This window comes from Diabrotica virgifera, chromosome 10, assembly GCF_917563875.1.
Source record: "Diabrotica virgifera virgifera chromosome 10, PGI_DIABVI_V3a".
In the NCBI taxonomy this organism is placed as follows: domain Eukaryota; kingdom Metazoa; phylum Arthropoda; class Insecta; order Coleoptera; family Chrysomelidae; genus Diabrotica; species Diabrotica virgifera.
Window position 1 is genome coordinate 32,149,322 of NC_065452.1, and position 13,040 is coordinate 32,162,361.

The 13,040-nt window shown below is 32.5% G+C and overlaps 1 protein-coding gene across 7 annotated transcripts in view; it reads right to left on the bottom strand.

Moving 5' to 3' along the window:
• Positions 1-3,400: 3,400 nt before the first annotated feature.
• The window catches only part of LOC114335194 (mucin-5AC), a 436,134-nt gene continuing 426,494 nt past the window's right edge, over positions 3,401-13,040 (bottom strand). For all 7 annotated transcript variants that reach the window (XM_050663155.1, XM_050663154.1, XM_028285392.2 and 4 more), the window contains one exon: positions 3,401-9,919. In XM_050663155.1, the coding sequence (XP_050519112.1) occupies positions 9,761-9,919 (159 nt within the window). In that variant the 3' untranslated portion in view covers positions 3,401-9,760. The remainder of the gene's footprint in view (positions 9,920-13,040) is intronic.

Genomic DNA, 13,040 nt, shown 5'->3' on the forward strand with positions numbered 1-13,040 from the left:
CTTGCAATAACATAATTAGGTGGAAGTTTAAAGTTGTTGAATTTGTTAGCAATTTCAAAAGAATCTTTTATGTAGTAATCATTATTAGTGTCATAAGCTTTAGTCAATATATCAGTTAAAAAAGAAGCCAAAAACTGTGTAGGAGCATTAATACAAGCTACTATAGGACGTACTGATAGTGTAGGTTTATGTATTTTAGGAAGAGCATAAAATTTTGGTGAAATACCACTATAACACATAAGTTTCTTTTTTGTATTAGGATCTATTTGGTTTGTATCTACTAGTGATTTTATTAATTTATTACATTTTTGTTGAATAGAAGAAGTAGGGTCCTTTGATAACATAGAATAGGCTTCTCTATTATTTAGTATATTTGAAGATAATTCTAAATATTGTTCCTTATACAAAATTACTGTTATATTACCTTTATCAGATTTTGTAACAACAATATTAGGATTATTTTTCAGAAAATATTTAGTTTTAACTAGTAGTTTATGGTAAAAGACAGATGCGCTACTTTGGTACCTCCCATAATTGTGAATTTGATTAGTAATTACGTTTGTAGATTTAGCTATCAGTACATTCCTTACAAGTGTATCAGATATAGACGAGGTGATGTTGTCGATACAAGATAACATTTTTTTAATAGGAATGTGTATTCCTAGTATAGGTTCAATACTAAATTTGGGGCCAAGAGCCAAAAAACGAAAAATATCATCTGGTATCACAACCTCTGTTAGATTTTTTATCCAGTTTGGTTTAATATTTAACAAAGTATCAACATTATCTTTATATAGCTTATCAAATTTTTTTAAATTATTATTTTTAATTATGTGAAATTTACGGTTATATACTCGTTGTTGTTTTGATTGGAAATTTAAAAAAATTAATTCTGATGTTAAGTTAATAATGTCTATTTTAAATTTTGTTAAATCTGATTCTAATTTATTAATAAGTTTATGGTTAGATTTAATTTCAATATTTAGAACCTTAGATCCCATTTTATTACATAATCTTATAGATTCCTCAGTGTAGGTATTTTGTCTATGGATCAGTGAAAGGATCGGTTTCGTACTATGTCTAATGTGAGGTGGAAGTGTGCCCGTTGTTCGGCATTTTAAAAGGAAACATCTTCTGTTGTATTCATTTGCCAATTTTATTTTACTTTTTGACCAAGACTTCAATTTCTGGACTGCAATGTCACCAAATTCAATACCGATGTTCTGGTAAAACCCCATTGTTTCTGTAGTTAACAGGTATATAATCTTTGCTGAACAGTTAGGAAACAAGGTTGAAATATTGGGGTAGCAGCAATCTCAAAGAAAACTCTTTATAATAATTCCAAGCTTTCGATAATGTTTATTATCATCTTCAGGGAAACTACAAATATAAATATACAGTATTTAACAATTAGTCTAACTAAAATCAATAAAAATTGTTATCTTTGTGCCATCAAAAATCCAAAACACCATAGTTTTCTCTCACTAAACTAGATGTCTAGGATCCCCAGAAACACAAAAATAACAAAATATTGCTCTGAGAAATGCAGAGCTAATACTCTCACTATAAACACCGCATATCACAGAACAACCTTACTAAAAAATTATTTATATGTTTTGGTACTTACATTATTTGAGGATGTAGAGCCTAGTTGTTAAATACTGACATAACAATGAAATTTTGTCTTGGTAAATAGTAAATAATATAAATTAAAGTAAAAACTATATAAAAACTTATAAAAATCTGAGTATAAAGCGATAAAAGCTAAAATATTTTTTAAAAAATTATGTATGTCTAATTGGCATTTTACAAAATGTCTAACAAAATGTTATGGATGTTTATTCATTTTTTTATGGTTCAGTGAATGTGACGTTTCCGTATGAATTCAAAGAAAAATGAATAAACATCCATAACATTTTGTTAGACATTTTGTAAAATGCCAATTAGACATACATAATTTTTTAAAAAATATTTTAGCTTTTATCGCTTTATACTCAGATTTTTATAAGTTTTTATATAGTTTTTACTTTAATTTATATTATTTACTATTTACCAAGACAAAATTTCATTGTTATGTCAGTATTTAACAACTAGGCTCTACATCCTCAAATAATGTAAGTACCAAAACATATAAATAATTTTTTAGTAAGGTTGTTCTGTGATATGCGGTGTTTATAGTGAGAGTATTAGCTCTGCATTTCTCAGAGCAATATTTTGTTATTTTTGTGTTTCTGGGGATCCTAGACATCTAGTTTAGTGAGAGAAAACTATGGTGTTTTGGATTTTTGATGGCACAAAGATAACAATTTTTATTGATTTTAGTTAGACTAATTGTTAAATACTGTATATTTATATTTGTAGTTTCCCTGAAGATGATAATAAACATTATCGAAAGCTTGGAATTATTATAAAGAGTTTTCTTTGAGATTGCTGCTACCCCAATATTTCAACCTTGTTTCCTAACTGTTCAGCAAAGATTATATACCTGTTATATATATATATATATATATATATTATATCTATATATATTATATCTATATATATTATATCTATATATTATATATATATATATATATATATATATATATATATTATATCTATATATATTATATCTATATATATATATATATATATATATATATATATATATATATATATATATATATATATATATATATATATATATATATATATTATATTATAATATACGTCTGTCAATTTCTGCGTTTACTGTATATATTTGGTTGATTTGTGAGCCTAGATATATGAACTCTCTTACTCCTTCGGATGTATTTGTTCCAACCGTTAGATCTTCAGGTTCTGCTACTCGATTATTGTATGTGACCTTCATATACTTAGTTTTATTAGTGTTAACTGTTTTATTACTGTTTTATTAGTCCATTATTTTTACTGTTGCTTCCAATGCCGTGAACGATCGAACCAGGTCCGACTTACTTCTTACTATGTTATCAATATTTCCTGCATAGGTACGCTAGTTTTTGTACACTCCTATTATTGATGGTTACTCTTGTTGTTATTCCAGATTCTCTAATCGCTTTCTTTAGGTCAATGTTGAATAGAAGGCATGGCAGACTATCTCCCTGTCGAAGTCCTGTTTGTGTCTGAAAAATTCTTGATACTCCGTTTTGCACTTTAACCTTACACTCGATTGTTGAAAGGTTGGATTTCACCAATTCCACTAACTGCATTGGGATATTAAATTCTATCATGGCTTTGCATAGTGCGTTTCTATCTACACTATCATACGCACATCTAAATTCCGCAAACAAATGCAGAGTATCAATTATACATATACTCATGTGCTTTTCCCAAAACTGTGTAATTTTTGTAGTAGGTACCTAACTAAAATTATGAATTGAGGGTTGAAATAAAAGCCATATTTATATAATTTTATTTTATTTGTTGATATTTACCAACCACTGCTTCTAGAAACAGACAATAAATTAAAAAAGTATTAACATACATTTTTAAATGACGTTTACATAGTACAATAATATTTCTATCTCACAACATAAATTTTTAAACCTATTTACGACATAGGCAGTGTAAAGTTTTCCTTTTATTAATCTATAATTATTATCCTAATCCAATGTAGTGATGACATATTCGATTAAATTATTTCTACTTATTTACAGCTAGATGTACATACAGATGTTGATGAGGTATGAAGGAACTTTTTACTTGACACCTCAACAACATCAAAATTTTATAAATTAATTACGATATTCCGTATAGAGAGTATTTTAAGGAAGCCAATAATTGTTTAAACAAAAACATCGCAGAGGATGTGCACATTTTATTGATACATATTAACTTTTTCTTCCTACGTCTAATTCAGAAGGAAGATATTTTTAATTTAAGAAATAACGTTAAAAAAATGTCTTAAAAAAATAAATAAAGAAATTAGAATTTTGGTATAAGCAGAAGTGCCCAGAGAACATTGATGATTGTTGGGATAGGAGGGGTAATATCGCGCAGTGGGTAATATCGCGCAGGCCACAAATATGTACAATGGATCGCACAATAAGAAATGTAATCAAATGTATGGTGTTGGGGAAAGCTAAAAACTATGTAAAACGGTCGGATGTCCCTCAATAGGTTTCAAGTTTCAGGACAATTGTAATATTTCCTTTTAACCCCATTAGAAGCTTTGCATCAGCTGAACAGCTTAGAGAACTTGTTTTAGAGGCGGAAAGAGGAGTAAATGAAAACATTTCTGAATCAATACCATCAATATCAAGATCTACTGCGAAACTGACACCATCAACATCATGAGCTACTGCGGAACAGACACTATCAACATCAAGAGCTACTACGGAACAGAAACCATCAACATCAAGAGCTACATACCATCAACATCCACAATCAAACCTGGTTCTTTGCTTTTATCGTTAAAGTCGCTTTTGTCGTTAGGAAAAATATTACAGAATCTTCCATCGCAAAGAAACTATTTAAAAAGTCTACTATAAAAACAAGGAAACAACAATCAGAAATTTGGACTGTTACACCAGTGGAGGATATTCATGGAGAAGCATGAGAGGAGAGAGCAGAAGGGTGAATATACACTCCACCAACCTTATATTATGGAATCACTATGTATTTGAAATTTGTATCTTTTGGAAGCTATAAGTGTAAGTATTTTAGTTGAACCCATAAGAAGCAGAGTTGCTGTGCCCAATGATTATATAGCAGGAGAAAGTTACGGGATCCCGAGTTAACCAGGTAGCACAAGATTGTTCACGTAAATTGGTGTCCAACACTAAGACTGGAACATTGGAAATTTGAAAAGTGTGCTATTTTCAAACGAAAGTAGGATATGTAAAATCAGATGATTAACGAATTCGTGTACTTAGAGGGCGAGGAAGAGTTTATGACAAATGTATCTTACCTGTAACTACATATGGACTGGAGACCATGGCCTTTACAAAGAAAACCTTAGAGCAGCTCAGTACAACTCAAAGAGCGATGGAGAGGGCCATGCTAGGGATTAGTTTGAGAGACAAAATTCGAAATATCGACATTCGTGAAAGAACAAAGATTACTGATGTCGCAGAACGTATAGCAAGGCTCAAGTGGCAATGGGTCGGACATGCTGCCCGAGATAATCCCGAAAAATGGACACAGAGACTAACAAACTGGAGACCAAGAGAGAACAGGCGATTAGTAGGCAGACCGCAGAAGAGGTGGGCAGATGATATCAAACAAGTCGCGGGCAAGCAGTGGATGAGAATTGCCAAGAGTAGAAATCGATGGAAGCAAATGGAAGAGGCCTATGTCCAGCAGTGGACGAACACAGGCTGAAGAAGAAGAAGAGGGCGAGGAAGACAAGCAAGAATGGAAACTGCTAGATTTGTTCACAAATATAAACGAGGAAGGGTCATGTTCTGAAGAGGACTTATGATCGGTACAAAAAATCCTTCAATTTTCATCCAACCAACTTTAATAGCTCGCAGGTATGTTGATTTGGTAATGTAACCTGTAGTTCAGCTCCGGAGAGGTGCAATGAAAGAAAATTAAAACAAAGTAAGTTATCAATCAAAGTAGCACAGAAAACTACAATAAAAATATCGTCTCCATACCACCAGATTGACAACAGGTGGAATACTTTTTTTGGTTAGACCTACTGAGATTTTCAAAATTTATAAATCATACAGGATGCCGAGGAAATTAAGATGAAAGAATTTTAAATAATTCACAACTCATCTGCTCTGCGTGGTAAAAGCTCCAACAAGAAAGATTCCTTAATACTCAAACAAAAGAGTAAATTAACCCATCAAAGACTGGCGTTGCCATATGGCAACGCAAAACACTGTTTAAAATATTAATTCTTACACGAAAAGTTGAGACCGAAAAACACAGAATTTGATACTAGTTATTATGTTAACGTTATTAGATTGTTTGTCTAATTTAGGGTGCCACTAAAACGAAAATTAATTTGTCAAATCAGTTGTTTGTGAGAGAGTTTGTGAAATTGTTACTTCAAGATGGACGTCAGATTTGCGTAAGTAAAATAATAATACTAAAAATTCGTATACGTGTTTGAAATTAATAAAATATAAAGTCAAAATAACGTGTTTAAAATACTCAATATTGTGAGACCAATTCTTTTAGTTTTTATTTGTTATATTATATCACAAATATGAGTGTTGCCATACGCCAACGCTAGGACGCGCTATTACCGACTTTTATAATATACTGTTTTTTTTTAGAAACGGCTTAACACTTGAAGAGGCATTAGAAATTACGTACGATGATGACATAGAAGTGATCGAAATCTACATTGAGCCTACAGAGGGTGAGCTGGCAGCTGAAGACTCAGGCGAGGAAGATGGTAATGGACGGTGGTCGATAATTTGTCAAAAGATCAACTTCGCTCACAGGCCGAGGTTGTTCTTTCTAACAAGAATAACACAGAAGAAGAGCGACTGGGGAGCAAAGATGGTCCATTTGAGGAAATAGATTTTGAAAGTGTTGGGGATGAAGAATATTTAAAAGTTGATTTGACAAAAGTCATTTGAGTTCGTGGCGATATTGAAGCAACAAGTAAACATTTTCCACAACCTACTTGGGTTGTGGAAGGTGTAATTCAAAGGTGGGCTGATAACACCATAGTGACCGTCGCATCAACCTCATATGGGGTTTCACCTGTGAATGAAGTAAAACGCTATTCCCAGGTCGATAAAAAGAACGTACACATAGACAAACCTCAATTTATTGCGAAATATAATTCTGCAATGGGAGGCACTGATCTTATGAACCAAAACATATTCAGATATCGTATAGGAATCCGTAAAAAAAAACGGTGATGGTGCTTTTTTACTTGGCTAATTGACTGTTCAGCGCAAAGCAGTTGGAATTTAAAAAGAAAAAAGGCTTACTATGACGCAGCTTTAGCTCAAGCGAGATATTATGAAAACATTTGTCATAGGTACAGAATCCGGCAAACCAAGGGGGTCGCCAGAGTTTCCGGTGACGTGCGTTTTGACAATATAGGACATTTCTTAACAAACACCCCTGATAGAAAAAAAAGAGATGTGCAGCTGAAAACTGCAAATCCATCATGTGCAAAATGTGTACTAAATGGAAAGTTGGAGTATGTATAAGTAGCAACGTTCATTTTCACACACGATTTTAATTTAATATTCACTTTTTTAACTAATTAAAAACAATTTATGTTTTCTAGCATGTGCTTATTTTTTGATCCTACAGGAGACTAGCGTTGCCATATGGCAACATACTATTTTGAGAAAAATAGATAACAAACATAATTATTTCTTGTTGTTTTAAGCATTACTAATAATTTACTTAATAATTTGTTTAAAATTATTCTAATTTAAAAAAAAATTTAAAACTCCGTCCTTGATGGGTTAATTAAAAATGTATAAACATTCTCAATTTGTTTGCAACACGAAAATGCAGCAGCTGCATAATACTATGGTCAAATCTGAGAGTGCAGGAAGAGTCTATACCAGTTTCGGGGGTTGTTTCCCCTCATCAGTAGTCCCATATCCTCCTCTCTCAAATTCTTCCACGTACAACACTTTGGGCCTTTCCGAATTGCAAAGAAAGAAATGTCACGGATGAACTAGGGCCATCTACTGAAAAACAAAGTAAGTTATCAATCGAAGTAGCACAGAAAACGACAATAAATATCGTCTCCATTTTTTTCTTTGCAATTCGGAAAGGCCCAAAATGTGGTACGTGGAAGAATCTGAGAGAGGAGGATATGGGACTACTGATGAGGAAGAAACAACCCCCGAAACCGGTATAAACTCTTCCTGCACTCTCAGATTTGACCATAGTATTATGCAGCTGCTGCATTTTCGTGTTGCAAAGAAATTGAGAATGTTTATACATTTTTAATTCATTTACTCTTTTGTTTGAGTATTAAGGAATCTTTCTTGTTGAAGCTTTTACCACGTTGAGCAGATGAGTTGTGAATTATTTAAAATTCTCTCATCTTAATTTCCTCGGCATCCTGTATGATTTATAAATTTTGAAAATCTCAGGAGGTGTAACCAAAGAAAGTATTCCACCTGTTGTCAATCGGGTGGTATGGAGACGATATTTTTATTGTCGTTTTCTGTGCTACTTCGATTGATAACTTACTTTGTTTTGGGTACATGGCCCTAGTTCATCCCTGACATTTCTTTCTTTGCAATTCGGAAAGGCCCAAAGTGTGGTACGTGGAAGAATCTGAGAGAGGAGGATATGAGACTACTGATGAGGGGGAAACAGCCCCCGAAACCGGTATAGACTCTTCCTGCACTCTCAGATTTGACCATAGTATTATGCAGCTGCTGCATTTTCGTGTTGCAATTGAGAATGTTTATACATTTTGAAAGAAAATTAAATTTAGCTTTAATTTGCTTAAAATAATAAAAAATATTAGATGAGTCCATATAAGTTTGGTTGAGTGTAAAAGTAAAAAAAATTGAAACGAAAAGTTAATGTTGCTAAAAATAATAAATCTACGGAAAAGAAGAATGGTATTTAAGATGAGAATTATTCTGAATCATCCATAGATATGGATTTGTCAGATAGTAATAATTCGGATCTATGTGAAATCGAATAATATCACAATCCTCCTGTAGTCAATGAAGTATGGATCATATCCGATGAATTTGGAAAAAACAAGGAAGTTTGGTATCACTGCATTGGGTGTAGAATGAGCATATGCAGCTTGTAGTGGTTGGAAGTCAGCTGCAGGTTTTCAATGCGATATGCATAAAGAAAATATTAAGAAAGCAGAAGCATCAAAACAACGTTTATTTTAAAACAATATTTGAAATTCCTGATAACTGTATTGATAATGTGTTTCTAAGTTTATTTAAAATGTCCTCAATTATTTTTATTTTTTATTACTTTTCGGCCCAAATAACATGCACGATATTGCCTCACTAGCTAAGAGACATTACCTCACTGAGTGGGGCAATACCTCGAAAACCACGTGTTTTGTATTTGTATAATACCTATTTTAGTAATTTATATCTTATTTTTTAAATTCTTATAATATCTTCAACTAAACAAATTTCTGAAGAATTTACCAATCTGCCAACTGTTTATTGTGTAAAATGTAAATTTCGTGGATGTTTCTGCTTAGCTGCGCAATATTACCCTTCATTCGCTTTAGGAGTGTAGAATAAAGAATAATTGGAGAAACTTGGGATGATCATGAAGGAAGAATAAATGAAGACAGATTGTTAAGAATAGCCCGAGACAATAAAATACGCGTCTTTTTTGGAAAACCATCGAATAGTGAAAGTAATAACAGAAAAAATCTGATATCAAAAAGTATAGTAATTTGGAAAAACTGTGCCGTTATCCTGAGAGATGATGCCAATTTTGTTAAAAAATATAATCTACGAAATTGTTTAGTTACTAGTTTTCAAACAGATTTTCGTAGGAAATTATTTAATATTTTTGATTTTGGAGAAAAAAATTTAAAACAATTTTTTAGGCAAAAATATAAAACAACTTCTAGAATTTTTTGTTAAAATAATTACGTAGGACAGATATTAACACAAGAACTAATTATTTTATATGGCAGGTTACATCGATATGTTATAGAATGTTACAGAATGTGACCATACCCCAGAGATTTCAACATAACGATGTCGCATTCCATGTTACCGATTAAATACGTTAAATTCTTTTCGCGAAAGATGTTTCACTAGAAAACAATTGATGGCTAATGGGTTGTGGGTAAAAGTATGGCTTGCTGCCATAGTATTATAGTCTAATCTCCAATGTCGTTGTCAATTTTACTACTTCGGATTCCGGTGTTTCCAGTCCATGGATAAATGTCTGGACAGGGTTGGCAGGTTCTCATGTATCTCACACCAGATTTGTGCCATAAATTACAGACTTTAGGATTGTTGCATCTTTTTGGTCGATTCTAAAATTAAGAAAACATGGTTTTAGTATACAGAATAGAGTAGAGGTTAGTGTTGCCCAAAATCGGTCTTGGTCTTGCAGTCTTGGTCTTGTTCTTGCGTTTTCGCAAGACAAAGACCAAGACCAAAACCGCCTAATTTTAGCAAGACCAAGACCAAGACTTACCGAGCAAGACAAAGACGTGCCAAAATCCAAATATACAAAACCATAATACGACCAGCAGTGACATCCGGAAGTGAAACATGTACATTCAGAAAGTAAGAAATCAATAAACTATTAGTATGGGAACGCAAAATCCTGCGAGTTATATAATATGGTCCTTGTAGGGACAGTGTGACAAATGAATGAAGGAGTACATATACAATAATGAATTAAAGCGGGTTGACATTACTATTGAATAACGAACGTGGCTCACGCTTACGTATTTTGCCCGTGCCATTGTTAGATATTTTATTATCTATTTTCAAACTCGAGCAGTACATTTGTATATCTATGCATTGCATAAATACAAATGTACTGCTCGAATTTGAAAATAGATAATAAAATATGTAACAATAGCACGGGCAAAATACGTAAGCGTGAGCCACGTTCGTTATTCACTAGTAATGTCAACCCGCTTTAATTCATTATTGTATATGTACTCCTTCATTCATTTGTCACACTGTCCCTACAAGGACCATATATAACTCGCAGGATTTTGCGTTCCCATACTAATAGTTTATTGATTTCTTACTTTCTGAATGTACATGTTTCACTTCCGGATGCCACTGCTGGTCGTATTATGGTTTTGTATATTTGGATTTTGGCACGTCTTGAGAGTAGCTTTGACGTCATTAGATGTTGAACGGCAAAGAAAGATTTATTCCCCGCCAGTATTCATATTTCAACCTCCCTATTTCTCCTGTGTTGTCACTGGTAATAATTGTTGTTACTAAGTACAGTGGAACCTCGATAACTCGGATTAATCGGGACCGCGGCCGATCCGGGTTATCGAAAATCCGGGTTAGAAATATATATAAATATGCACAGTACCTACACATCTAAAGTACTAAAAACACGCAAACACAAACCTAGGCAAACGGAAGCGAACAATACAATACTGTATTCATACTAGTCCAGGGTAGTAAGGTTTTTTCCATGACACTTGAACAGCCAGGGTACTGAAGCGTTTTTTCGACAGATAATACCTATAAGAGTAAATTGTAACTATTTCCTGCGTAGGATCTGGCGGCCATTTTTATTTATAAACAATTAAGTGTCAAAAAATGGCATTTTTCACTTTTTTTCAAATCAATGGAAAACAGGGAAAAGCTTTAAAATGACGTATTACAAAGTTTGATGTACTCATTTCTTGTTAATATAAAAGGGAACTTGCACTAAAAATTTTTTTTTGCATAAAATTGTTAATTTATGTTTTAAAATGTTATATTCAAAATATTACGTCTTAACAATGAATAGTGTACGTACAACATCTGATCAAAGTTTCGCGCCTAAAATTTCCGTTTCAAACAACTTCAAAAGCGAGAGCTGGGGTCTGACGTCATAGGCCACTCGTATCGTTTGCCCGTTCGGTGGGCTATTGCATTTAATGCAGTTTGCCCATAGATAAATAATATAGTTGAAATATCTTGTTCTACTCTGTGGCAAAAATTATTTTTTCTGTAACAGGCAAAATATTAACATTATATCTCTGTTGACATGTATCAAAAAGTTCTTTTTTATGAAATTACTTTTGTCGTTTCTTGTGTTGAAGAACAAAGAAGAAACAAATAACTTAAAAATAAACAAAACTTTTAGTAATAAAAGTAAGAGTAACTAAAAAGTATTGGTGCTACTATAGTATGCGGTCTACAGTCGGGTTTCTACTATAGCTTGCGGTCTACCGAGGGATGCGGTGTAAGTATAAGCTTAGATGATAAAGATATTAACTTGTAAAATTACAATAATGATCCTTCTTATTTATGCGTATTATTAACTTTGTAAAGAAGGATTTTGTTGGCTATGTACACGTTCTATCAGTACGTCTGCTAATCAGCATACTCTTTTCTCAGAAGGCTTCGAACACAATAATGAAAGGCTCCAGTAGGTACTAATAAATATTACAATAAAATATAATCTTTATTATAAAGCAAATTACACCGTAATCTTTTCCAGGATATACGAAATCCTTCGATTAGAGGTAGGTAGATCAAACCCACGGGGTAAACCGTATACTATAATATAATGGTACCAAACTATTGTTATAAACGGTTTAAGCGCATGCTTATTAATAACTCTTACTTATTTGCCTTGACACCTCGCATTTCTCCAATAGAATAGCTTTCACTACTTTTTATAAAAGTTGCCACCATGAAGACATCAACGGTAGATAAGTTGTCAGACTTACCCTCGTCCGTCATATTATGCGTTTTAAACTCTTTACAAAGCAGTACTCAACTTTATCAATTTCAGTTTAAAACTAAGCTGATTGGGGAACTACTTATTAACTTATTACAATATATAAGATGAACATAAATAATACCTAGGAATTTTCCATTAAAGACGATTAAAATGTAATATACCCGTGATACCTACCCTAATCGCGTTGTTTCCGACTGCTAGCCCGTGGCCCGTGACGTCGGACCAATAGAAGGACGTTCAAGAGCCTCCTAAGATATTTGAATTTTATAGCATTTTCAAAGCGTCGTAATTAGCGTACGGGTTGAAAATATTTGATTTTTTCGCATGCAAGCGTTTTAAGATCATGTTACCTTATGTTTTTTAATATCATTTTAATATTTAAAAATTTATGCAAGTTTCCTACTGCGAAAAAAGGTCGGAATTGCAAAAAAAACATAATTTTTGCAATAACTTTTGTAAAAATTAGTGTACTGCTTTGAAATTTTTGTCAAATAAGGGTTCTTTGGTGCTTAATATGTGATAAAAATTTCAAAGCGATTTATTCAATTGTTTAAATTTTATTCAAATTGTTTATCCCAGAGAGCATTTTTTTGCAATAACATAAGTCAGAAAAAAATGACGTTAGAACCATTCCACAAGTGTCAAATTAAAGAGCATGAGCTATATTTTCAACTTTGTTTAAAAAAAGTGAATAAAAAAATGCATTTATTAGTTATAAATAA